The sequence below is a fragment of the Chamaea fasciata genome, unplaced genomic scaffold (genome assembly GCF_029207755.1).
Source record: "Chamaea fasciata isolate MVZ Bird 193981 ecotype frontalis unplaced genomic scaffold, bChaFas1.0.hap1 SCAF_15, whole genome shotgun sequence".
Classification (NCBI taxonomy): Eukaryota; Metazoa; Chordata; class Aves; order Passeriformes; family Sylviidae; genus Chamaea; species Chamaea fasciata.
In genome coordinates, this window is record NW_027094100.1 from 12,547,937 (window position 1) to 12,573,895 (window position 25,959).

General features: G+C 46.9%; 2 protein-coding genes across 2 annotated transcripts; both read right to left on the minus strand.

Annotated features, from left to right (window-relative positions):
- Positions 1 to 11,201: 11,201 nt before the first annotated feature.
- Positions 11,202 to 18,227, minus strand: LOC136297330 (serine protease inhibitor Kazal-type 6-like). Its single transcript, XM_066197154.1, has 6 exons — positions 18,022 to 18,227; positions 17,820 to 17,911; positions 15,337 to 16,722; positions 13,064 to 13,095; positions 12,015 to 12,127; positions 11,202 to 11,247 (listed from the first exon to the last, which is right to left on the minus strand). Exons 3-6 carry the CDS (start codon positions 15,392 to 15,394, stop codon positions 11,202 to 11,204), a joined length of 249 nt encoding a protein of 82 aa, XP_066053251.1. The 5' UTR covers positions 15,395 to 16,722; positions 17,820 to 17,911; positions 18,022 to 18,227.
- Positions 18,228 to 18,633: 406 nt separating this feature from the next.
- LOC136297329 (double-headed protease inhibitor, submandibular gland-like) lies at positions 18,634 to 22,867 on the minus strand. The gene is made up of 8 exons (XM_066197153.1): positions 22,746 to 22,867; positions 22,240 to 22,262; positions 21,582 to 21,709; positions 21,278 to 21,323; positions 20,272 to 20,399; positions 20,089 to 20,134; positions 19,297 to 19,430; positions 18,634 to 18,811 (listed from the first exon to the last, which is right to left on the minus strand). Exons 1-8 carry the CDS (start codon positions 22,801 to 22,803, stop codon positions 18,766 to 18,768), a joined length of 609 nt encoding a protein of 202 aa, XP_066053250.1. The 5' UTR covers positions 22,804 to 22,867; the 3' UTR covers positions 18,634 to 18,765.
- Between the last annotated feature and the right edge of the window lie 3,092 nt (positions 22,868 to 25,959).

Sequence of the window (25,959 nt, forward strand, 5' to 3'; positions counted from 1 at the left end):
TAAGACAATTTTCCACTCTGTCTGTTCAGGATGTATTTAAGACTGATGTGAGAAGTGCTGAATACTTGCTCCTAGTAAGACAAAGGCCAGGTAAAAACTGTATTTCAGAGGGTAAAGAAAAGTACACAGTTTTCCTGATTCATTAAAGCTGCTTAGAACAAGAAATGCTGGATGAAGAGGCAGAATCCTTGGACATTTCACTGTTGTCACTGCAGCAGTTGTGGCAGGTACTAGTGGATATTAGCAACTGCTGCACACAGTGAAGGATACCCGATGATGTGCTTTGGCTGGGGGATTGACAGAGAAAAATTTCGGTGAAAATAAACTGTTGAGGAAGAGAATAACAGGAGTAGATGATAAAAATACTGCTCTATCCTGGAGAAGGCAAGGGACATCTTGCAGGCGTTACAAGTTTCTTGTGTGAGCAATATTGGCAATATCTTGTTACCAGGGGCTGGTGCTGACACGTGCGCTTCGGATGGGCTCTGCAGCAGCAGGGACATGGGTTAGATACAAGCAGCCTCACAGATTCAGCAGGAACTGCCTCATGCTGGCAGGTGAACAGCTCTGGTGGGGTTTTCCTAAAAAGAGTGAAAAACGGCTGTGGGGGCTCACAGTGCCAAGTTTGACTCTCCTGGCTTTGTCTGCTGCACCACACCACTTGAGACGTGTTTTTCCCAACCCATCTCTTCATCCCCCATTATCCTTTGGATCACTGATAATCACACGAGGCCTCAACCTCATTCATGCCTCAGCCCTTTTCTGATGGTGTTTCATAACAGAGAACTTCAAAATGAACTATTTATATACTGATGAGCTTTCTCATACAGCCCTGAGCTTCATTATTTATGCTTATTTAGGAAGTTTGCTCATCTCTGGAGATCCTTTCATGCTGCTCTGAGCACTTGGATGCTCATTTAGCTCTCAGGAGTCCGTGCTGAGCTTGGCCTGTGTCCTTGCCACACACAGTCACATACAATGCCATGCCATTAATTTCTATGTCTCTCTTGGCAAATAGCTTTCCCACCAATTCATTTTCTGTTAAGAATGGGTACAAGTCAAAGGGAGCTTGTTCTCAAATTGCATAATGCTCAGATGACTACGGCTGGGGTGCCGGGCACAGTGAAAAGTGCATCGTTAACACCCCTTGAAAGTTTTTGTTGTGTTGGTTTTTTCTCCTTTAAACTGCCTAGTTGGAATTGCACACCCACTCTGCTCACACCCCACCATTTGTCAAGGTGTTTATATATCAGAAAAGAGCAGCTTTTATCATTTATCACAGCAGGGGCCAGGTTTGGCTGCAGCTCCTGCATGGAAGGGGACTGGGCGACCTGGAGCCGAGCCTGCACGGTCACTGCTGCTGAGAGATGTCCCCTCCTCCCCCTCCAACACCCCAGAAGACTTTGACCTTGGTGTTTTGAAACATTAAGATTGCATCAGATTTTTAGTACTAAATATCTGTGGTGTTAAAGCATTTGGTATTCAACAGTGGGAGCCTTGTTCTTCTCGATTTGTGCCGCTCCTGAGAGGAAAGCAAGCCAAACTCAGGGCATCAAAGAAGTCATAGCTCACTATAAAATTCCTGAGTCAATTCTCTCAACTTTCAGATCTGATTGGGCTTTTCATTTCCAGCCTGTTCTGACTGCTGCAAGATCAGCCCCTGGATCTGGAGTTGGGTCTGTCACGCTCCTTCCAGAGCACAGAGTGCAGGGCCAGACAGCTGGGCATGAATGATGGTTCACAGGCTGGTCAATAAACTTGCTTAAATTGTTTCACATTGGAGGAAAATGTTCCCAGATGAATAAAAAAATGGGTGTCAGTGCTGAGCTGGTTCAACAGTTCTGCTTCTGAGCATGTTCTTATCGTAAAACTGTGGGTAAAAACCTCCTTCCCAGCTTTGTTTTTTTTCAGTGCTCTATGATTTTTTCCCCTCACTTCTTAAAAGTTTCTCAGTGTGGGTGTGTTGTATCTTTCAATCTCTGTTTCATTGGCCCAGTGGGCTCCTGCTCCACGGCAGGCACTGTGCTGTGGCATGGGAATGACTCAGGGGTCAGAGGAGCTTTGTGCATGATGGAGCTTCAAGCCAAGAGCTCCACTGGTGATCACCCAAATTTATCCCTCAGGTGTTCCCCCACCCCCCCCCCCCCAGTTTGGGTCATACTCAAAAAACAAATGGTGGCGCAGTAAGAATATTGTAAATCTAACAAATTCTAGTAAAACTCTTTAAGACATCCTGGTTCCTGGGGCAAGATGAGGTGGCTCTAGAACTGTATTTTGCAAAATTTACGATTGTTTACCCAATTTTCTATATTCAGTTCACATTTCATGACATACAGGGGTGTGTGTGACATTTGTGAGCAGTGAAAGCTGCATCAGCTTAGTAGGGGAACATGAGCAGAATTTCAAGCAGACACTTAAACTGCAACTGATGCACTTTTGGGTCCCTCTGCTGTCCCAATGATGGATATTTCTTGAATCAGGACCAAAATGAGCACATTTTTGGAAAAGTTAAGTGCATTAAACTGCCTCAGAGATGAAAATGATAAAGTGATGTGGGAATTCTTTTTTAATCTGAGTAATCCCTTACAGATGTGACTAGACAGAACAGGTACGTTGCAAAATCTTTTTCTATAACAAGTGGTACTAAATTAAAACCAAAATTATTTGTGTCTAGCATTTGAAGGAAATTCTGAGCTTCAGATACAGAGGGTTTGTAATTACACCTAGGCAATATCCCCACTCCCACAAATAGTAAATTAGCTGAGATAAACACATTCAGAAGCTGTTAAGCTACTTTGGTTAGGATTTAGTGAGTAGCTGCTGCTGGAAGAAAGCAGGCAAATAATTGAAATTTCTGACTTCTTTAAACAGAAAGAAAATATTGCCTTTTATATGGGCGTTTCCACTTTCAAAAACTTTAGGTAGATTTAGCTCTGCAGCTAATAAATCATGTAACATTCAGTTTTATGGAGCTGAGATGACACTGATAAATGAGTTCATGGCTTGTCCTTCACTCAGCCCAGCAATCCCTGACCAAGTTTATGACTGGTTTTAAACAGAGAGATGCTACAAAATAGGTGTCTATTTAAACTTAGAGCACTGATGCAGAGATATTCATTGTCCTCTGATGCTTGGAAAGGTGCGTTGAGAGAACCACAGCTCCCTGATGGTCCAGGAGCCTTAGCTGGGTGCTGGGATCAGGGAAAAGGGTGAATTAGGGAGAAATGCCTGCCTGCATCTCTGCTGGCCCTGCAGCTAACCCAGCACTTCACACTAAGAGGTAATGGGCAGCCGGCAAGATGAAAACCCCAAAATGAGCACTAAATCTTGTGAGATTAGCATGTAAAATCCCTTAATGGAAATGTAGGCACCACAGACAATTACAGAGCCACTGACGCAGTCAAGTACAGGGCACAATTCCAGAAACTGGGAAAGGAAAGTAAGTCACAGCATTTTGTCCAAAGAAACTTGAATCACGCCAGAGAGCAGTAACAACAATTACTAAGTTGTCAGACTATTCAGGCAGTAAGGTGGGCAAATGGAGAGTCAAGGGCAGAGTTTCCAGCACCTGGTCCATCCTTCACAAGAATCAGATGAATTCCACACCCCTCTCCTGCATTGCCTTTCCAGAAGGGTGAGCAGAAGCCTTTGGACAGCCGTGGGACAAGCACTGTTCTAAAGTCTGGAAGGAAACCAGACAGGAGCTTTTCAGCTAAAGCTCCTGCCAGAAGCAATTAGGAGGCGACAGCTGGATGGCAGCAGCTTTACAGGGGCAGGAGACAGCACGGAGTGACCTGACCTCACCTGGCAGGGACAGCATGGGCCGGGTGCTCCTGCAGCCACTGTCAAACGCTCTCCAGCCCTACAAGGACCTAGCAGCACGTGTGCTCACCCAAACCATTCCTCAGCCCTTGGATCAGTGCTGTTCCCCTGTTCCTAAGTCACAACGAAACGTGGATACAACAGGATTTTCTCAAGACAGCACAGGTGTGCCCCAAAAGCAACGGGGCAAGGCTGGAGGGGAATCTGCAGGTGCTGCCCTCCTGCCTGCCCCCAGCCCCTGGCTGCGCAGAGAGCTCCACACCCACACTCCTGTCCCATTGCAGGGTGCCCTGGACACCATCTCTGCTTTCATCCCAGCGCCTGGTGTCAGGGACCTTCTATGGGTGGAGAAAAGCTGCAGCTACAGAACCACCCCGGCCGATCTTGAGGAAAGTTTCTGCTCATTTTGATTCCCAGGTTCAGTGCTTAGTGCATTCACCTTGGCCAAGCAACAACACAGAAAATTCAAGAAACCCCTTTGGGGTCGGCACTGCCCCTGAGGGCATAAAGAGCCTCCTCCCACTGCCCCAAAACCCCAGTTTTCCTGCTTGCTGGCACAGCTTTACCACGAGGCTGCTCCTTTACGCCAGACATCCTCCCACTGATCCCGTACCCGTCCCTAAACCGCACATTCCCTCATTTTAAACACGAATCCCCACAGGGAAAGTGTGGCTCTCATATTTCCATCACCACGATGCAACAAAGGCACGGCACAGCCGGGAAACTCAAGTGCTTTTCACTTCATTCTCACGAACAAAGCACCATCAGCCAAGGACTATCCCATTTGCTAAGGGCAGGGGTTAAGGCTCATCTCTAATTACACCTTGTCCTCCTTCCTGTCCCAACAGCACGGAGCTGCTTTTGAGGGGACCTGAGGTTTGACTGGTGAAAGCGGAGTGCTTGGCCAGCACACCCTGGCACAACTGGAGGAGAAGAGCCCTGTGAAAGCAGAGTAAGGGCTGTTATCTGAGCTTGGCAAGGGGGATCACAGAGCTGGCTTAATCTCTGACATCTGCCAGACTCCTGGAGCTACCAGGGCAATATTTGCAGGACGTGTCCCAGGGCTAATCAGAGTTGCAAACGAAACAGGGCCTGGGGTTTAGTCCACTGGAATTGTTTTCCTCCTCCCATACAACATCATGCTGATTTTTCAAACAAGTTTGCTTTTCTGCCTCCGAGTTTTCTCAGCCTACTTCTTGAATCGTGATTTGACTTCAAATTAGAAGGGCTTAAACTATATAAACGCATATACAAATGTGTATCTATTTCAGGAGGTGGAAGCTTAGGTCTCACCTAATCACCACAGCCCAGGAGCTGGGAGGAAAAAAAAAAAAAAAAGAAACACCAAACAACAAAACACCCCACACATTTCACAGATCACAGCCTGGTGCCAGAACTACACCGAAGAGACACGACAAAAGCACCCGGTCTGTGGCAGCATCCAGTGTCCATCGGCAGTACTGCACCCTGCCAGGCCTGGGCCATTCCGAGGGATCAGCAGGACCTGGAAATGCCGCCGAGACACGACAGAAAGCAGCAGCATACCCTGAGCAGCTGAAAATCCTTTGAGACCCTTTTGGGGGGCAGGGGTCACATGGATGCTGTGCTGTCCCACAGCTGTTGGATCCAGGAGCAGGCACGGGCTGTGTCTCATTTCTCGGGGAGAAAATCCTTCACAGAGGCAGAGTCCAAGCCTCAGATGAGTTCAGTGAAAAGTGCAGCACACGTGTCGCACTCAGAGTCCCAGCACTGACGCTACATCTCAATATTTGCACCTGGCAGATTAACCAAAAAGCATTCCCCAAATCACAGAGATACAGAGCCAACTCACCCCAGCTGCATTTTTCTGTCCTCAAACTTCTTCCTCCAGGGTCTGCAGGAGAGGTGAGCCATGCCCTGTGGGAAGAGAGGGGACTGAGTACACTGAGACCAAGAAAGTCATTACCTTTTACCCTTTATATGAAGTAGACCGCACCCCGTGCTTCTTGACGGGAGGTGATGGATCCCGCCCGAGCAGAGCCCTAGGACCACTAAAACTGCATTTTGCTCATTTTCGCAGGGCTGACCCTCTCCCGAAGGTCGGCACAAATAGAGGACTTTGGGGCTCCTCTCCGAAAGGAGCCTCTCCAGCCGGACCAGAGCCCGTTCCCGGCGGTCACCAGAGGGAGCCCAATGCCCGGGAACGGAGCATCCTCCGGGCAGGGACTGCGGGGACAGGGGAAGGGCTCAGGTGACCTTCTGCAGCCTCTCCTGCCTCCTTTCTAATGGGTCATCACCACGATCGGACCAAATCGGGGTCCCCGCTGGCCGGGTGTAACTGCATAAGGATTTAGGGCATGTCTAGAGGCGGGGGATGCGTTTAACATCGGCTCCCAGGCAGTGATGACTTTACCACAGGTGCCTCCCCAGAATCACCCTGCCAAAAAAAAAAGGCACAACATTCCTTGGCAAGGCCAGAAGGGTCAGAGCCAGCCCCTGCCATGATAGCAACATTTCTGTACACTCACAATTAATTGAGCAATTTTAGTTTCAGAAGGTGAAAGGCATCCCTCTGCCCCAGCAGCATCTCTGTTTTGACCTCATCCTTCAACTCCTGCTTGAAGCTCTGTCGAAGCCCTGCTGTCTCCAGAATCCCGAGGAACTGACCTTCTTCTTGAAGTCCTTGTCCCTCATTGCCCCATGAGTGACAAAGCCAAAGAGGTTCCTTGAAGCGCCACCTCATTTGGAGGTTTGAGACAAACAGCTCTTCCTGTGACACCTGCACTTCTACAGGGGCAAATCTTATTCCTCCTCCGTTCTTCCCTTCTGTATTGGGATAATCTTTGTCTTCTGTCGCCCTGATCTTTTTCAGCCTTCTGATGTTTACATTTTCGTACTAGAGTTTCTCAGGGATTGTAACATAAACAAAGTGGATGTTTTCGCCTTCGTCTCTGAGGAAAGACAATTGATAAACTTCTAGTTTGACCAATGGAGTCAAAGAGGTGTCAACCTCATCCTCCAATCTCTGGTCATTGTCCAAGGTCTATATAAACCCAAAGGAAAAAAAAAACGTGTCTCTTTTTGCTCTGACAGCTGAGTGTGTAAGTGTCCTTCATTTTGTGTCCTCCATTTCGTGTCCTCTAGTGACAGTCTTCCATATTTTCTAAGCCTTCCCCAGTGTTTTTAAAGTTGCCCTGTAGGACACCTACACCACACACAATTACTGCAGCTGCTCCTGTTAGAAGCTCCTAAACGACACTGTTTATTTCAGGGAAAAACAAACAATTTATAATAATAATGAATTTAAAACCAAACAACCCATCCAACAAAAGCAAGCAACAAGCCCACAAAACCCACACCAACTCCCAAAAAGCAAACACCAACACTCACACCGCTAAACAAACTCCTCACCTTCTCTTTGCTCTGTAATCTATGAAAACAGACAAATCCCTCCCCGGGCTTCTATTTAAGCCCTTCAGCTTAGATAGGGATGGAGGGAACTGTTGGCTGATTCCCAACATCTGGGAGCCCTTTCACCCCAGGGCAGGCTCAGCTGTTCTCTAATCCATAAAGAGCCCAATACACTCTGACATCCTCCTGCTGGTCCCTGCAAATGTCACCATCTACATCTTTTCAGTGCCCTGAGACACTCTTACAGCTCTCCCACCTGCCCCCTGAACAATCCTTCTCCCTGTCCCCATGGCTCAGAATCCCCTTCACTATTCAGTTTTGGGCCCTGCCCTAAAATAAGAAAGGCATTGGAAAACTGAAGTGAAAAACCACTGAGAGAGTTGAGGGCCGGAGCATTTGCTCAGTGAGAGGAGGCAGAGAGAGGTGGGGTCACTCAGCCTGGTGAGAAGATAATTTCAGGGGGATATAACAGCAATGACCAGTAAAAAAGCAGGTTCCTGAGCAGGTGGATTCAGACTCTTCATGGTGGTTCATGGTTTGGAGATGAGACAGTTGAAATAAAAGCTGTTGAAACTGGATACACAAGGAAAAAATTCTTTACCATAGTGACAGCCAAATCCTGGGACAGACAGCCCAAGGAGATTGCACATCCACCTTTGTGGGCTCTCAGTGCTAAACTGGGCAAAGCCCTGAGCAGCCTGATAAGATCTCAGCACTAACCCTGCCGTGAGCAGGAGGTTGGACCAAGGTCCCTTCCAAGCTGATCCAGCCTGCTTCTCTTTGGGAAAAGAGGGTGAACTGGAATGATAACTAAGCCCAGAGCTTCCTCACCAGCCAGGCTGTGGGAGCCCTGCAGTCAGCACCACCACCCTTGGATCATCCCATGGCAGCTTGAAAAGCCTTGTCAAACACTGTGAATGTCAAGGGAAAAAAGTAGGGCAAAGGATTCAACTGAGTTGCGACAGTGACACGTGCCTGTGCTGGGGGAGGAGGAGGAAGCAGTTGAGCTCACAAGTTAAATGGGCCAAGAGCTTGGACACAATAAAGGATCAGCTGCATCACCAGCAGAGTGGAGCTGTGAGAGGGAAATAACATCCCTTCCTTTGCCATGGGCATGGCCTGGTCACAGGAGGGTGCTCAGCTGTGAGCAGTGGCTTCCTTGCAGTGAGACCATGCACAGATTCCATTCTGATGGTATTTTAACTGGTGAGGGGACTAAGTGAGATGTGAGGAGAACCCGGCCCTCATTCCACTGCAAGGGGTGGCTCCCATCCCAGCCTCTGCCCCTTCCTCTCGAGGGAGAGAAAGAGCTGTGAAGATGCTCTTGTTATCTAAGAGAGATCTCAAATGTATCATGACTCACTCACCTTTCAAAGCTGTCAAGAAAAAAACCAACCAAAAAAACAAACCAACTCAACAAAACAACCCAAACCCAACAGAACTTAAAAGGTGTAGGAAGAAAATCAAGGAAAAACAGTGGCTGAAGGTTTGATTTCTGTTTTGGTGTGCGTTTCTGAGGAGGCAGCCAGACACAGATGGGAGCTCAGGCCGGACATCCTGTGGCCACTGCTGCCCTGTCCCAAACATCCATCAGCCCTGCTGGGAAGGTGAATCCAGCTTTCCAAAACCAAGACTGAACACACCTGGCACCAGGAAAGCATCCCTTCCATCCTGGTTAACCAAAACCACATGTCTGTTCAGCTGAAGAATGGATCACGACAGAAGTTCCAGGCTTTTGCTGGAGCACTGCCTCTCTTGGCCTCTCCTGGGGACAACATTCTGGGAAGTGCCCCCAAGTGAGGGAATTAATTTCCTTAAAGCAGATTACTCCCACTCTCCACTTCACTGGCACATGTGGAGGAGATGGTAGTTGGGTCTGTGAGGTATGGAGGTGTTTTATTTGCTATTTTCTCTGAAAAAACAAAGTACGTGATGGTTAATTAACAGTGAACTTCTGCAATTTCTGTTCTCTTGTGATCTGTCCTTGTTATCTCAGCCTCCAGATTTAAAGGATTAGATATGGCAATATGCTGTGAGAATTTTGGAGTCACTGAGCGCCATCTCAGGCTTAAAGATGCTCCATTGCCCTTCTCTCATTAAAATATCATTTTCCATCTTAAAAATGGGGTCTTTTTGCTCCTGTCCTCTGAACGTGGTGCTGGTCCAGTGCCACACAATGTTACAGGATCATCACAGGATAACTACGGTAGGAGAAGTCGTGGAGTTTATCCTGCTCCAAGCTGGAGGATTGATAAGGAAAAGCACTTTCCCAATATGATCTTCATGACCACTCGTGCCTCTTGTTCCCCTCAATCCTGCCGATGTTCTGGATGTCCTGTCGAGTTTAGTAACATAACATCTGAATTTAAAACCAAACAAGGGCCCAGGCTGTGCAACTGGGCCACAGAGAGGGTTGGTCTGCTTCAAAGAAGAGGTGGCAGATTTTGCAAGAATCCAGGAGGCTGGGATGGGAAAAACATCAGGATCAAAGGCAGTTAGTCCGAGAGAAGCTCCAAACCAGCCCCAACGCAAAGCTTTGCCTGCGCAGCTCAACCACTGGCTGGCTGCCTGGGAAGTTACCAAATGACAAAGGATTTCCCAGAATTGGGTTATGTGGATTACCAGAGGAGAAGCTGGTATTAGGTGTGCTGAGCACCTTGCTGAGGCCTCTCTTTTTAGGCATTGTGCCCCAGCTGAGTTCAAAGCTGGGATTGTGGCATGAGAGGAAATGTTCAAGCTCTGTCCAAACAAGGTCCAGAGGTTTAGGTGCTCAGCATTTAGGTGCTTGCAAAAGATGTTGACCCCTGAGGCTCGTGATAAATCTAAAGCTCCCTTTGAAAGTTGAAGTGTTTGACTTTACATGAAAGTTAAGTGTTTAACATGAAGGAGCTTCTGTCCCATTGATCTACTGCCAGTGTTTTAACAAGAGGATGCCACAAATATTTCCCTGTGAGAGTTTTGCACAGTGGAAGGGGAAAGACTGTAAAACTACTTTTCTTGTGTTTGCACAAAGAGGGATTTGTCTGCCAGAGTGAAGAAGAGAGAGGGCAGCAGTGTGAAAAGTGAAGAAAGGAATGAAGTCTATGCGTATTAAAAATTGTAAATAAATGCAAACATGTGTGCCTAGAAAATCAAGGTCTCTGAATGATTCAGAGAGAATTTATCCTAGAGAAGAGGAGAGCAAGCCCACAGCTCCTTTCCTCCGGGGAATTTTTTTTTTTTAAATTATTGACAATTTATACAATCTGGCGCTCTTCTAAATATAATTTTATTAGCATGAGAAGCCACTTGGCAGCAGGAAACTTATGCTGGTGAGTTCACAGTTTTCAAGACAAAGCGTTCTCTATGAGAAAAGAAGGAAAAAGACTGATTTGGGAAGAAGAGCCTTGCAGCTTCTCCCTAAAACCAGCCTCCACCTGCCATCTTCTGGGTGCAGGCTTAAATGGAGCAATATTCCCTACCCTCAGCTTGCTTGTCTCTGCTTTCCAAAGGAGATGAGGCATCTGCAGTCACGCTGCTCATCAGCTCTCCCGTCACCCTCCCACAATAACCCCTGAGAGAGAAGGAACACGGCTATGGAGGCTGGGAAGGGAACAGAGGCTCCTGTTGTCACCCATCCCCTGGCATGGGCAGAGTCGGGCAGGAGCCCACGAGCAGGAGCAGTTTTTGGCTGCCCAGCGTGTGCCAGTTTGCCAGGCAGGACAGGACAGAGGAGCTGTGGCTGGCTGGGGCAGGAGGACACAGCCCATGGGAGCCATGGGAATCACCTCTCTTCCCCAGGAGGAGGGTGGTGCAACAGCACAGGAGAGCAAAGCCACGCATCAGGCTCCAGCACGGCTGCATCAAAGCATTTTTCTGGGTCTTACAGAAAAAAAAAATCCAGCCAAGGAATCGTGCTGAGTTTTATTTTATTGAGCACAGACAGCAGAGAGAGGATGGCAGCCACTGCCAACAGCAGCTCAGCTCCTTCAGCTTGGTCCATGGAAGGCTCAGCATTTCCCCAGGTGCTTCAATCTTATTTTCCCTCCACTTCTCCTGTAAAAGGAGGGAGAGAGACTCAGACCAAGCAGCAAATGACAGACACAGCAGTGTGGGACAGAGCTCATCCATCCCAACAGGCCTGACTTGTGCCAGTGTGTGTCCCTGGTACCTCACAAGGAACACCCAGCCATTTCCTCCTCTCCTTGTTCTTCTCTGATTTGCCCTAGGATAAGGCAGCCTTGACTGCACACTAAATGTAAGGACTGCTAAGGCAAAAACATTTTGCAAGCACATTCCATCCATCAGGGATGGCTCCTGTTGCATCTCCTTTAAAAGGTGACAGAGCTCATGAAAAGGGGAGACATCCTGTTCTTCCTCTGAGATCTTGTGTCTTGTTCCACAAAGTTCATTCAGACTTTTCAGGAATAACTTGGCATGGCTCAGCTCCCACATTCCTCCAAGGCACTTCTCAGTACCCAGGAGTGTGGGCAGTGAGAGCTGCAGCCTGTGGCACACAGTGGGAATTGTGCATCAGTTTAGTGCTCATGGAAGGTACAGGCAGGATGCATTTGCTTCCCAGGCCCTGTGCTGCCTCTCAGCATGGCAACCAGCAGCCTGCAACGCCCAGAAATGAATTAAAATTAACTCGTAGTCACACAGCTCTGCTCCAAGGAGGAAACATTCCGCTTGGCACGGCTCAGAGCCTGGTCCACACAAGAGGAGCAGCCTGCATACAGGCCTTCCCCTCCACGAAGAACATCATCAGACCCCTGGAAATGAAGGCAAACCCTGCTGTTTCAGTCCCCCCCCGTGTCACTTACAGCACTGCCTTGCAGAAGGCACACTTGTTCCCATACGTGACGCCATCCGTGCCGCAGTGAGGGTTGGACTCCCTCGTGCAGTACACGCTTCTGTTTACGAACTCTCTACAAATCTGCACAGGGAATAATAATTTAAAAAAAAAAAAACCTTCAGGACCCCCATACTCTTCGTTTCACTTTCCAAATTGGACCCAAGGTCATTAATGTAATGCTTTTTCTGACAAGTGCTGACGCTGCCTATTTTCTGATAGGAAAAGCCCTCTCTGCAATGAGCAGGAGCAGCGTTTCAGGGGAATTTTGGCCCCGTGTTTGAGGAGGGAAACTATAGTCACCTGGGAGAAGTCTTGATCTCCCAACAATAGGAGTGGATTAGCCTAGGCAAGCACAAGTAGAGTCAGCACTGATGCTCTGTCAGGCACTTGGAGCCGAGCTACCTCCCTGCTGCATGACTTCAGGTGTCTTGCGAAACCCTGCACTCAGTTTGGTGCTTGCTGAGCTCCTCCTTTCCCAGAGGAAGGAGGGGAAAACCATAGGGAAATTCCCTGGGGAATTAAAAACTATGGCACAGGAAGTGTACAGGTCTTTTTTTCTCTCTACAAGTCCCAGGGATGAACTAAATTTGGAGGAATAGAACACTCAATAATCTGTTCGCTTCATGAGAAGATTGGATAGCGAAGCCAAGTCAAAAGTGGTGCAGCACATAAACATTTGCTAAATCAACCATTTATTTCCCTGCTCTACCTGCTAACATGGCCACACCACATCCCCCAGGTAGCAGTGAACTCCCCAGCACTGGGAATCCCTGGAAGGACCCACCTGCTCCCAGCAGACATTAAAAACTGTTTACCCAGCACCAAGATTTTGGTTATAAAAACATTCCTCCAAAGTGAAACGCCATGACTGGATGTGGCACTCAGTGCTATGGTTTGGTTGAGAAATTGGTGATCAGTCAGAGGTTGGATTCGATGATCTTGGAGGTCTTTTCCAACAGTAATGATTCCATGGTTCTATTAAATGCAGATTCAGCAAGCAGAAACAGCAGCACTAACCTCTTCAATCTCTTGACCTCCTACACCTGGAACTAAAAAAAAAAAACAACAAAACAACGGAAAAGCAAATGAAAACCAGACAGATTTGACACGTCAGCATTACTTTCTGATAAAGTCTGAGCTAAATTCACAAACCTTCTATGCAAACCACAGTGAAACACACTCCAGGTTTTTCCTGCTCTGTCATCCCTCACAGGGGAAGAGGGGGCAGGAAATACATTATCTGAATTGCTTTTCAGTATTTTCCTATTTTGAAAAATGCTACTAAAATACCATGCAATCATTCATTCAGCTGCTAACTACACCTCAGACACACAACCCAATCTGCTGGAAGGCAGCCACTCCCGGGGAAGCAAGCTGCCATGTCGGATGTGGAACCGTGCCCCCAGAGATTTCAAACCCATATTGGTTTTTAAGGCTTTTAGGCTCCTGCACCTCTGAACAATGCAAGTGGCTAGTGTTATTGACAGGAGGGGACCATGGAGAAGGAGATCCCGTGGTTGGGTTCATGTTCACAAAGTGGTGATCAGTCAGAGGTTGGGTTCAATGATCTTGGAAGCCTTTTCCAACGGTACCGATTCCATGGTCCTATTAAATGCAGATTCAGCAAGCAGAAACAGCAGCACTAAGCTCTTCAACCTCTTGAGTGACAGCACAGCCCAGACACCCTCCCAGGACAGGCTCAGCCCAGGTGAGACACAAAGAGACGTCATAGGGTGACAGAGAGCAGAACAGGCAGCGCCGGTCAGAACCAGCACAAAAATCTCCTCTGTAACCACAGGCTCTGGGCTTGGAGCTAATCAGTCCATGCTCTTTGTGTTTCTTCCCAGCAAAGCCAGCAGACAGGCACGTAGGTTGAGTCAGAGCTGTGAAACGGGACGACCCTGTCATGTCTCTAAGGGGGAGCCTGACACTCCAGGGTGGGTTGAATGCAGATCTGCAGAATCTGGGTCACAGCAGAGTGGGACAAATAGCCCAAATAGCATTTGGTGAGGCTGTACCTGCTGGTCAGAGGGGTCACTGCCAGCTGTGGTACTGCTCAGGTGGCTCTGGGCAGGAGGTGGAAGGACCTTGTCCTACAATCATCCCTCGCTGGTGGAAATCCCACCCAACCCTCAGTCAGCTCAACCCCCATCCATCAACTCTTCCTACTTCTTTTGCTATTTCTGTTGTCCTTTGGTGTTTTTTCCTGGTGCTGGCACATTTACCCTGTCCTTCAGGTTTGGCTAGGCTGCCTGAATGTTGAAGGCACTGGTATGGCTATCTGCTGTATTTATTTACAAAACAGCACATTAAATAGTTTTTATAAATATTGCATGAGGCTACAGAAGAGTTGGTGATGATGCCTCTTGACATCTGTTTATTTTACAGGAGATCACAGGGTTTGCTGCTATTCTGCCTGGCCTTGGAAGGAAGCATCAGCCTTCTGACGGAACCCAGTCCCAATTAAGACTCAATTAGAGACAGATGAATATTTCATAATGAATAATGTGTACAAAGCAATTCACCTCTTCGCCATGCACAGCTTGCCATTTTCTCAAGTGACTTCTTTATTCAAATTATTCACAGAAAAACAAGTATAAATAATTCTTGTTCCACATATTCTTCAATAACTGTTGCCACACACCTTGCAGAGCTGGGTCAGCTGTACTCAAGCAAGTGATAACACTGACATGATCTAGAGGTTCAAAAAATCATCACTCAGCTTCCCCACATCATCACAGAGATGTGTAAATCTCCAGATAAATAGTTGCTGGATCCTTTTAATTTGCCCTCTTTGTTCTGACTCCTTGAGGACATTTGAATTTAATTTTCAAGCTTTTCTCTGGAACATCAACGAAAGCTGAAACTTTCATCTAATTACGTCTCCACATCTCCAAGGAGAACACCAAATACCAAGATGCTTAGGATCAAAACAAGAGCAGATGACCTGGAGGTGAGTGAGTTTCTTCTCTAACTGGTTCAGCAAAATTCTCCAGCGAACATTTGTACCAAAAATTCATAATTACACTCTGCTTTGGCATATTTGCTGAAGAAATGCCCAGAATTTGCTCGCTCTGTCTCTCAGTGACACCTCCACTACATTATCCACTGCAGAGGCACACAAGGAGTGGAAATACGTCACATGAGTGAGCAAGTCCTGCAGATATTTCCTACTTGCTCAGCTTTATCTTCAAGCCTGTCAGCCGGTGATCAAGACTCTCCAAAATTTGTTGTCAGGAGAGGTTTTGGTGTTTGTTTTTCTTTTCTAGGCTAGGGAAAAGATCACTTACCCGAGAAGAAAGAGAGCAGCAGCAGGCTGAGAAGCACTAAGGCACCTGTAGCCCTCATGCTACAGGGAGCTCTTTAGTCCAAGCCAAGGTCAGAGCAGGAGGTGTTGTCTCAGTCCCAGAGCCCAAAGTGTGCACACAGAGCTGCCTTTCTGTGTATTTATGTGCCTGTCCATAGCTGTCCTCATTCCCCACCTTAATTGTGAGAACTTCTCCACTTGGTTTCTAAAGCCATTATTGGTCCTGGCCGGTTTATGGTGCTTTAAGGAATGCTGCCCTGTCCACATCAAACCTAGAAAGGGATAATTATATGAGTGATAGACGTGCTTGTAGCATAATTATTTTTTTTTTTTCTGAATAGTCACAGGATTCTCACAAGGGTGAATTTTCAAAGCAGTGATTCATCAGGGAAGCTGGTAATTTTCATTCTCTGGGCACTCTCTGAACGCCAGCACCAAGGCACTGAGTGCAGCGTGATGGCACTCACTAGACATTACAAAATAAATCACAGCATGAGCATGTGTTGTCTGTGAAACCAATTATACGTTGTTCCCTGGCTATTTCTGAGGATGGTTCTAAATTTGTGGAGTTGGGGTGGAGAAGCACTGGGCTGCGACATGCTCTCCTCGCTGCGTGCACAGTCCCAGATAGGACTGCTGATTCTCCTCCCTGAACTATTTAAACTCTAGCTGTCAATGTTTTCCCAGTTTCTCACATTCACAAACATATGTTAGGGCTCTGCTCCCACCCCAAGCGGCAGTGATGGGAATTTGATGGGGAATTGGCAGATCCAAGCTCTATTTCCAGCTGAAGCTGTGCAAGGATTTGTGTTCAGGCACACACCATTTGCCAAACACCTCTCCAGATAAGAATAAGCCTAAATTTTAGTATGTTTTCCTAAGGAGTCAAGGCTTAGGAGAGGAATGTGTGTAGATATATCTGGGTTTTAGTTCCCCCAGTGAATTTTGAATACACAACTAGTTGCAGCCAAATTTTACACAGGAGTGAAAAAAAAAATTAAAAATAACCATCACATTTTTACACATTTTTCTAGCAACAGAGGAAAGATGCTGCCAGCATCCCCAGCCGGCAAGAGAATTTCTGCAGGAGAGCAATGCCACGGGTGCCCCACATCTGGGGAAGCATTTCAGTTTGTAGCTTGCCAGACATCCTAAAATCCACACCGTGGCAGAGAAACCGTGACTGACAGGCGAATCCTCAGCTGTCTATTAAGGGTGATCTCACGACGCAGCCTCTCATGTAATTTAGTTATCAAACCCGTCAGCCGCAGCCACGCTCAGTTCTGCCACTCGCAGCACTCCTTGTTTGCCTTCTCCGGTTTCAGACGTCACCGCTGGCGACCGCAGCCTCGATGCCTCAGTCCCTTATCTGCCAAAAAAAAAAATGTTTCGGTCGCTGCAGCACAGCTGGGCTGGCTCCAGCCTCAGCAAACACACGGCAGGGACCAACCCCTTCCGGGCTGAGCAGAGGAAAAGGCTAAATTACCACCCGGGTGGTTATTGTTACTGCCCGTTTCCACTTCTTTGTGACACCTGAACCGTCGACTTGGTGGCAGAGGTGGGGGAATTCCATCCCTCTGAAAATCAGGGACAGGAGAAGGGCACCTGGACCTTGCTGTGCAGCCTGAGGGGTGGCTGGGCTGAGTCTCGCTGGTGTCAAGCTCAGTGCTAACCTGTGCTGGCCCCTTTTTAGACTTAAATGTTACAATACATTTCCATCTTCTAAAGTCCTCGCTGGAGGCTTATGAGGCAGCTGGGACACAGTCATATATTCACCATTTGCCCCCCACTTTGCTGCAGGTGAGCTGTTCTTCTTTGGGCTTTTTCCAAAGCCTTCTGAGCAGGTTTCTGACTTCCTCAGGCACAACCAACCTCTGAAGAGGAGGCTCGCTATAAGACCTTGCCAATGAAGACAATTTTCTGCTATGGCCAGAACTCCACTAGTCTGTGGCCACTATGTAAACCTCTTGTCCAGCAAGAAATTATAGCCAAAGACATCCATTGGCTACTTTTACGGTTCCTTATTTTCTATTTTCTCAGACACACAAGCAGGTAACTAGTGAGTACTCTCATGACCATCCAATTTGTCCTTGCTTAGGAGCAGGCACAAAGGTATGATGTGATTTGTATTACCTGTAGTAAAACCAAATAAACCCCCTGAAAATAAGAATTTTCATTCCTCTTTCTGCTCTCTGCGCTGATTCTAGGGAAGGACAAGCCTCTTATGTTCTGCTGGGAAACACCTACACTATTCATGGTCAAGAAATTATCTACTTCAGGAAACAAGACCAAAAGAAGTGTCTTGAAAGTCACAGATTTTGTCCTAAATATCAGCCTTGGCAGCAGGTGTTCTTTTACATAACAAGGGAATGGGAGGTGGAGAAAGGACCAGGAAGGGAGTGTGTGAGCCATGGCACTTGGGACTTTTTTGGCTTGTGCTGTTTGCATATTAACTCCTTGACTCACCCAAAAAGATGGCACATCATCACGAACAGTCATATATGTCATTTTTCCTGCGGTGCACAGTTCAAGCTCCCACAAAGATGTTATCTTCACACCTATTTTTCCCCAGGTAGAAAACACATTTGAGCTGCCAGCACATCTTCTGGCCCTTCTTTCCTGAAGTTAGAAAAACCAAGACTCCTTCCTGCAGGGTCCTCTGCCTTACCTTACTTCAAATACCACCAGTACAGCTTTTCAGATCTCTTCTCCAAGAAGCTGAAAGCCTAAGCCCAGTCTTATTTCTCCTCAGGTTCTCATTAGGCTCATTACAGCCTTGCGTAGCTTGTTGCAATTTTCTGCTGATGGGCACAGTCTCCATGGACACACCCTTCAGTGAACCAGCAGTTCCTAATTTTCTTCCCTATGAGATACCTCCTCCCTTTGCCATAAGCCTCCTTTTTGTAAGGCACCACCAGACCTGCCCCTTTCCCCGGGGTGACCAGGTAAAGCTGATCACACCCCCTTTCACACTTCCCCAGGACCAATCCACCAGGCCAAGGCCCCTAAAAGGAACAGTTCCTCCAAGTTTCAGTGCTGTGACAAGGACAAATCCATTTACACTCTGCAAAACTTCAAAATTAGATTCCAAGCTGTGCTATGTTACAGCATTTTCGATTGGTTTGCTACAGAATGACATTCCCTCATGAGGGCTTGGGCTGGTGTTTTGCCCTTTATTGTGGTTTATTTCACCACTTCTGTCTGGTAGAAAAGTACCCAAAAACCTGAAGACCATTACCCTGCCTGGAAAACAAAACCAAAACCCATTCCACGTCAAAGATGGTGGCTGCATTTAATTTATTGATCAATCAAAGCAGAGACTGATGCGAAACAGTTGAGGGAGCAAGGAAGAGCATGTTTGATTGAAGAATTTGTGAGGGAAATGTCATGTTGAAGGGTGCAGCTCCAGCACTTAGCATTGGCCCTGGTGCCTGACAAAGAGATTTCCAGTGCTGCGTCTGAAGAAAGAGAGGGAGACCAAAATTAGAGACATGGATCTCATTTTTATAGCCTAACTTTACCCAAATAAGCCAAATGCCCTCGTGCTCTCCAAGTCATAAAGCACTTCACTTAATGTTCCACCTCTTTTCAGATTCCTCAAGTTACACGCTTTCATACGTTGAAGAGATTTGGGACAAACCCCATAATTTTGGACACCTCCTACGGTCACACTTTCGAATCACCCTGACAGGGAGGCAGTCAGCAATGCTATGAGCCTGCAAGCGGGGAGCTGCTTTTAATTGCAAGGGGAGGAGGAGAAGACTCACTCAGGCTTAAGATCTGCGGCGCCTGGGGGGTGGCAGAGGAGTGAGCATTGGGAGAGGAGCATGGGGCAGGGGATGGGAGCTAACGGGAGCTCTGGGGCTGCCACGCCAGCTGCCACAGCTGCCTGTGAGCTCCAGCTGCTCTGGTTCCATGGCCTCACGGTGAGCTCTGTACTTACGAGAAGGCGTTGCAGAACTGGCACTTGTTTCCGTAGGTTCTGCCGTCGGAGCCGCAGACGGGGTTGAACTCGGAGGTGCAGATGAGGTTGCTGCCCTTCTGCTGGGTGCAGTCGAACTGTGTGTTCGTGTTTTGCTAATGGAACAAAAACAGGGTTTAGAGCTTTTGCTCCCTACATTTCCCTATATAAGTGCTTTATGTTTATTTAATGTTTGTGATACGGCAAAGCACGAAAGCACTTTTCGGGAGCAGGGCTCTGTAGTTCCAGGAATTCTGCAGACTCAGAGAGTGGGCTTGTCTGGAGCAGCCTGAAGTAGGGAGATGGTGGAGGCAAAAAAAATCCAACAAATATTGTTATAAGTAGTGAAATGACCCTGATCAGCTGGTATTTCCAGGCTGGCTGTCCCACTGGCTGCTGTGGTTCAGAAGGCAAGCAGAGGCAAGTGGACAGAAAGGGGGTGGTCACAAGCCCCAGTGCACTAATTCTCCCACCCAGAGAATCACTGCTACTAATAGTGCTCCTGCATCCATGATGCAGCATCTCTTGCTCATCCAGTTTCACAGGTGAATGAATGTCTCAGCACCCTCTGCCTGATGTTCCCAGGTCAGAGAGGGGACCAAATATCTCAGCCTGGGATTTGGCTCCATACCTGTTGATCCTGGCCTAACTATTTTCCTCAAGTCCTATTTCCAGGCCAAATGCACCAGGACCGTGGAGGCACTTCTATTATTTAGTCATGAATTTGTGTTGCAAAATGTAACAGCAGTTAAGAGTGCCAATTTCTGGCTTTACCTGGTAGCACTGTCCATAGCTCTGCAGGTTCACCTCCAGGCCGCTCCTTTGGGGGGAAAGCAAGTGGAGAATGAATGAGCACAGTGCAGCTGCTTCGTGAGCCAACTTCCCGTTTGTGTTCCAAATGCAAAAAAGAGCAATACTGATCCAGAAACCCTCCCCAGATCTGGGCCCTTCACTTACGCCACAGCATTACAGAATTGGCACTTGTTCCTGTAGGTGATGCCGTTGGTGCCGCAGATGGGGGAGTAGTCCATGGTGCAGGGCATGTTGAAACCACTGCCAGGCCTCAGGAAACCAGTACAGTCGACCTGAAACATTCACAGAGCAGCATTTGAATCTCTGCTCCCCTTTGCATCAGCCCTGTGTAATGGAGTGTGGTGCAAGAGACATTTCCCCCTCTTCCCAGAGTTGCAAGTTGAAAGGGGCTTCCAGCCACAGAGTGGTGGATTTGGGGGAGCACAGGTGAAATCCTGCCTGTGGCATACCATCAGTATCTGTTCTGAGGTGGGCTTCATCCCTGTCACCTTGGGGATTTTCCCCCTGAGTGCCACCATGAAGGATCCTTGCCTAAAATACCTCACACAGCAGCAACTTCTGCTGTGAAGTGCCAGCGCCTTTCAAAAATGGAGTTTACACTCAACTCGCTGCTCCTGCAATTACTCTGAGTGTATTGAAATGGGAGTCATTGTATTATGTGAAATTGCACAGCCAGAGTGTTTCTTTACTCTCTCTCTTTAAAAATAGACATTCTTTGTCACTTCATGGTAGCTCCATATATTGATACTAACTTTACTTTGTGATAAACATTTTGATAGAATCCATTTGTTCTGTTACAAAATTATAGTTTAGTTGAAATCCAAACTTCTTCTGGGAATTTCCTAGCTACAACAAGCTTTTAAGTCTAAATGTAAAGAGAAGTGTTTTCATAACACTGAACGAAACACTCTTGAAATCAAAAGTTTCTACAGTTTCCTTTCTAAACTCTGGTCTTACACAAAAGATATTTTGCCTTTTAAAACTCACTGATTTTTAGCAGTTCAAACAAAATGCAAATTGATTTTTCTGCAAATCTGAAACTCTTCGTTTTCACTCCATTTCTGAGAGCTAGCACTTTTGTGGGTTCAGCACAGAGGGAATCTTAGGCTAGGTGTGGCTATCAAGGGAAGGAACCAATCTCTGACCGTACCCTAACGCATCTTCCGTCGTGTTTCTTGTCAAGAGCACGGTTGCGGCTGGAGGGAGAGAGGGATAAGGAAAGCAGGGATTAATCTCTTTTCATGCCATGCACTCATCTCAGTCATCAAGTCTCTCCACCCGTAAACCCCAGTAATTAATCAGATTCTGGAGCTTTGACATGGAAGATCCCGGGCATTAGGGAAGACAGAAACTTAAGAAAAAACCCAGTCCACCCCATGATTAGTCACAACCCCAAGGGCTTCTGGCTGCTGCTTGAGCTGGCACTGTGGGTGATGAGGGGACTTTACACTCACAGGAAGTCCTTGCAGAGGGAGCACTCGTTGGGGTAGGTGCGGCCGTTGGTGCCACAGACGGGGCTGTAGTCGCGGGGGCAGACCATGTTCATGGTTTTCCCAGTTAACATGTAGGAGCCGCAGGAGGCCTGGGAAAGGGGACTCATCATGTCTCCAGACAGAGAGAAGGGTGTTCTTGCCCTAATCATGTTTTTTTGCTGCATTGGGAGTCTACTCCCAATCTCTATGCCTCCTCCATGGTGGGAAAAGAATACATCAAGTTTCTTACAGCATACGAAAGCACCTCTCCGCTGTTAAGACTTAAAGTAATTTTTGGCAAGAACTATGGGCAAAAATGATCATTCCTTGGGGAGTCAAGACAGGGAAGATATTTAGGCAGATATTCAATAGTCATATAGATTTTCTGCTGGCACGCTGCGCTGTGCTGACTCGCATTCTACATTATTAATCACTGTCTTTTTAATCATCAACGTGCTAAATTATCTCTCTCTGACAAAGGTGTTTTCTTATGTTGGGAAAAGAGGTGCACTTAGGGGCACTTCTTTCTTATTCATTCTCTCATTTTTTTTTCCCTCAAGCATTCCCTGGCATATAGTGTATGAATTATTCATCTAGACTTAGAAATCAAGACTAAATGACAAAAAAATCTAACACTCACCCGTCTTTGAGCAACGGCAAGATCTACAATAAAAACAGAAATTATAAAATGTTAAAATTGTACAATGTCCTTCACTAAAATTCCTTTGGAATCATCAATTTCCCTACAGAGTAACCAAATACACCTTCTCATTACCAAGAAGTGATTATCCTCCCAAATATTTCATCTACTCCAAGTAAATGCGAAAGTGATGTACCGAGGTTTAAAAAAAAGAATCACTTCTTTGTGAAACCTGAAATTTTGACTCACTAAACAAGAAATAGGACCTAAAATTTTATCCTCCTTTAGCACCATAATCCCCACTAAGGCTCAACAGCTTAAAGCACAGATCCCACGTGTTTATCTGCACAAGGGTGAAGTTCATTGAAAAGAGAGACCGCGCGTTCCTAAACCACCACATCCCCCAAGAGGCTGCACTCTCCTTCAGGATGCACGGAGACAGGGAAAGGATCAGGAGGTCTAGACCAGCATAGAGTGTAACAAAAAAATGACAAAAAATGACTTACCAGAAAAGCAGCCGAGAAGGACCAGCCCCAGGAGGGCAGCACAGTTGGCCATCTTCATGTTGGCAGTGGTGGTAGTGGCTGTTCCGTGTGGGTCGGATGCCAGAGAGTCCGTGGATGGTTCTCAGCCTTCTCCCTCCCCAGTATATATATGCATCTCCCTGACCTTGTGAAGTCATCACCAGAAAGTAATTATTTGCTCTGTAAACTAAGAAAATTGTATCGATTACTGAGTTGAGCTCCAAAGTATACTTGTTTGTTAGAGAGATGCCCAGAAGAATTAAACAAAAATGTGAGCTACACCCAGCTTGTTAACAAAGGCGCCTTGCTGTACAATGAGTGATTTGTACTTTACAAACAGGTGTACTGTCTCAATAGTGGATGTTGTGAAATGCCATATGGAAGTTGGGGAAGGGAAAAAAGAGCCCATTTGTTGGAAGTGTTTGACCTGTGCTCACCATATCACATATGCTAGACAGGAACTGGGCTCTGGGAGACTTTCATGGTACAGCAGAGTGGGGTGACAGGAGCATGGGACACTCTAAGCTTTTACTGACATCATATCTGGGGTCTGGCGAGCATCAGTCTGGCAAACTTTAAGGATGAAGTCCCAGTGAATCTCTCCACACTCTCTCCTGTAATTTCCTGGCACACTGGATTTCTCACCAACAGAAAGTCATCATGAGAGAAAAGCAGTACAAAAACCCTCAGAAGTTTATTAGACATTTCTGTGTAGGAGCAAGAGTTATTCATCTGTTGGCAGTGAACATGGGTCTGATTAAGAAATTATGAGAATAAGTAGCCTTAAATCTGTACTGGGATAATGTTCCCTATTAATGGCAAGCAACTGGTATGCTGTGCAGGTGAAATGGGCTTGTTAATACCAAAGGCATTCCAGAAAAAGTTCCAGTAACTAAAACCAGAAGGAAAGCCATTAGGCTTCCCCCTTCTCCCTCAATTATATGGCATTAAATTTAGAGTGTCAGCTGAAAGTCGTGTTTTAGGGAAGATAAGTGATAAATAATGTGCTAGGCTCTGCTAAGTGGTTTGACTCTATCACAAGTGTATGGAAAAACAAATAAGGGACATTGCATAAAATAATAAATTTTTGATTTAAGGTAGTCACGGAAGGAAGTGACGGATGGAAATTGTTTGTGCTTCAGAAGGAGCTTGATTCATACATGTGGCTTTAAGGCTGCCTGAGTTTTAAATGGGAAATCAGAATTGGTTTTCTTATTATCTTGGGAGATGTTCAACACTTGGCATGAGCAGATAAATCATAAAAATGTAGCTGAAAGTATAAGGGAACTGTAGCCATAGAATGGAGCTTGTGGGGTTTGTCCTGTTTATATCAATGAAATAATTTTCCTGAAAAATAAATGAATAATGCTGTTTGGATCTCTTTCACAAATATCACAGGTTGAAGGGTTCCTTTGAAAGTTGTTTCTGTCGCATTCTTAGCATCCTGAGTGAGTTGACTTTCAGATTCCTTGAACTGATTGTGAGCATATTTGGAAAGGAAGCCGTTGTCACGGAAGCATTAATATTGATTAATCTCCAGGGGCAGGAATGCCAAAGTCTGAAAACAAAGCTTCCTCAGAACTTGCACCAGCCACCAGTGCAGGTGCTGCTTGCCAGCCCTGTGGCTGGGGGGGCTCCAGGAGCAGAGACTGCCCCCTCTTCAGCCCTGTGACCCAAATTCCCCCATACCCACCTCCAGATCCAAAATCCCCATTAGCAGAAACTGTGCTGCTTCTCCTGTTGTGTTTCCTGCTGGGCTGAAGCCAGCAGGAGCTGTTGTGCCTGGCAGGTGTCTGTCTGCCAGGGAGCGGCGTTGCTCTCATGTTGGGCCAACACCTGCCCTTTCATTACTTAGATCCGCTGGGAGATCCCCTCTGCCCCACCCTCTGAGGGTCTTAGTGGCCATCCAGGATTGCTCCAAAAGCAGCTCTTTCTCCTCCAGCAGCCCCTGCCACTCCCCAGGGCGGCAGGGAGAAAAAGAGGAAAGAGGAAAGAGCCTTGCTTCAGGGTCTGGGAGAAGGGATGGGAGACAAAGGGCAGTATCCAGGGCAGGGCACGAGGGCTGCTGGGACAGGTGTGACAGGGCATTGCACAAGGAGCCCCATTAAGAGAAAATAGGGAATGGGACAGCAGTAATCACAGGAAAGCAGATGGACTGAAAACAGGCATTAGAGCAGTGAAAAACAACAGTTCTCACAACAGTGAGCCTTGGGAAATGTCATACACCTGTTGCAAATGGGAAGAGCAAAGTGAACCCATCTGCCCAAAGCCCTCTGGGATGTGTGTGATGGTGCCAGACTCTTCTCAGTGGTGCTCAGTGGCAGGACAAGGAGCAGTGGCCATAAATTAAAACACAACAAGTTCCACCTCACCATGAGGAGAAACTTCTTTCCATTGAGTATTGCAGAGGACTGGAACAGCTGCCCAGGGAGGTCGTGGAGTCTCTCTGTCTGGAGTCATTCCAAACCCACTTGGCCATGTTCCTGTGTCACCTGCTCCAGGTGTCCCTGCTTTGGCAGGGAGTTTGAACTGGATGATCTCCAGAGATCCCTCCCAACCCAAACTATCCTGTGATTCTGAGGTTCGTAAATATCGTGATGGAGGGCTCAGTAAAGTGACTTTGGGATTATTTTGATGTTTATACAGATACGAGATCCATGTAAAAGCTTAAACAAAACCCAAGTAAAATGCTTCCTTCTATTTCAGACTCCTAGAGGGCAAACACTCAGGAAGGTTATGGCCACATGAATGGGATAAATGTCAGCCATCGTGAGTTGGGTCCTCTTGTATTAAGGTAAATTTCCACTAACTTTGGAAATCCTACCCAGTTTCTAATCTGGCAGTATTTCTTACCATAACAGTGGGGTAATTTCCTGGGAAGCTTTTCCTCTAGTCTTGAGACTTCCTACCTCAAGTAAGTCCATAGCCTACCACAACCTAAAAAATTCTTCACTAATGCTCCCTGCTTTGGTTTAAAACGTGGCTTCATCTGGTTACAAAGAGCAACAATGGGAGTATTTTTAATGGTTATTAAATAAGAGGGCGGATGTGTGCACTCAGGATCTGCTGTCGTGCCAGCAGCGGTATCCCCGTCCTTTGCTGCGGTCTGCCGCTGTCACGGGGAAATCAGAACAAAGGAATTCCGCGCTCCAGCCCGTGCCGGAGGAGGGACCGGCGCAAACCGCGTTTCTCTGCG

Coding starts and splice junctions, on each gene's coding strand:
- LOC136297330 (XM_066197154.1), bottom strand. CDS start 15,394: ATGAGGGCTACAGGTGCCTTAGTGCTTCTCAGCCTGCTGCTGCTCTCT. Junction 12,128..13,063: donor GAGGTCAAGAGATTGAAGAG/GTTAGTGCTGCT, acceptor TTCCCTGTGCAG/ATTTGTAGAGAGTTCGTAAA. Junction 11,248..12,014: donor GCCTTCTGCAAGGCAGTGCT/GTAAGTGACACG, acceptor CTCCTTTTACAG/GAGAAGTGGAGGGAAAATAA.
- LOC136297329 (XM_066197153.1), bottom strand. CDS start 22,803: ATGAAGATGGCCAACTGTGCTGCCCTCCTGGGGCTGGTCCTTCTCGGC. Junction 21,324..21,581: donor TCCCTCTGCAAGGACTTCCT/GTGAGTGTAAAG, acceptor CTCTCCCTCCAG/CCGCAACCGTGCTCTTGACA. Junction 18,812..19,296: donor CAGTTCTGCAACGCCTTCTC/GTAAGTACAGAG, acceptor CTCTTTCTTCAG/ACGCAGCACTGGAAATCTCT.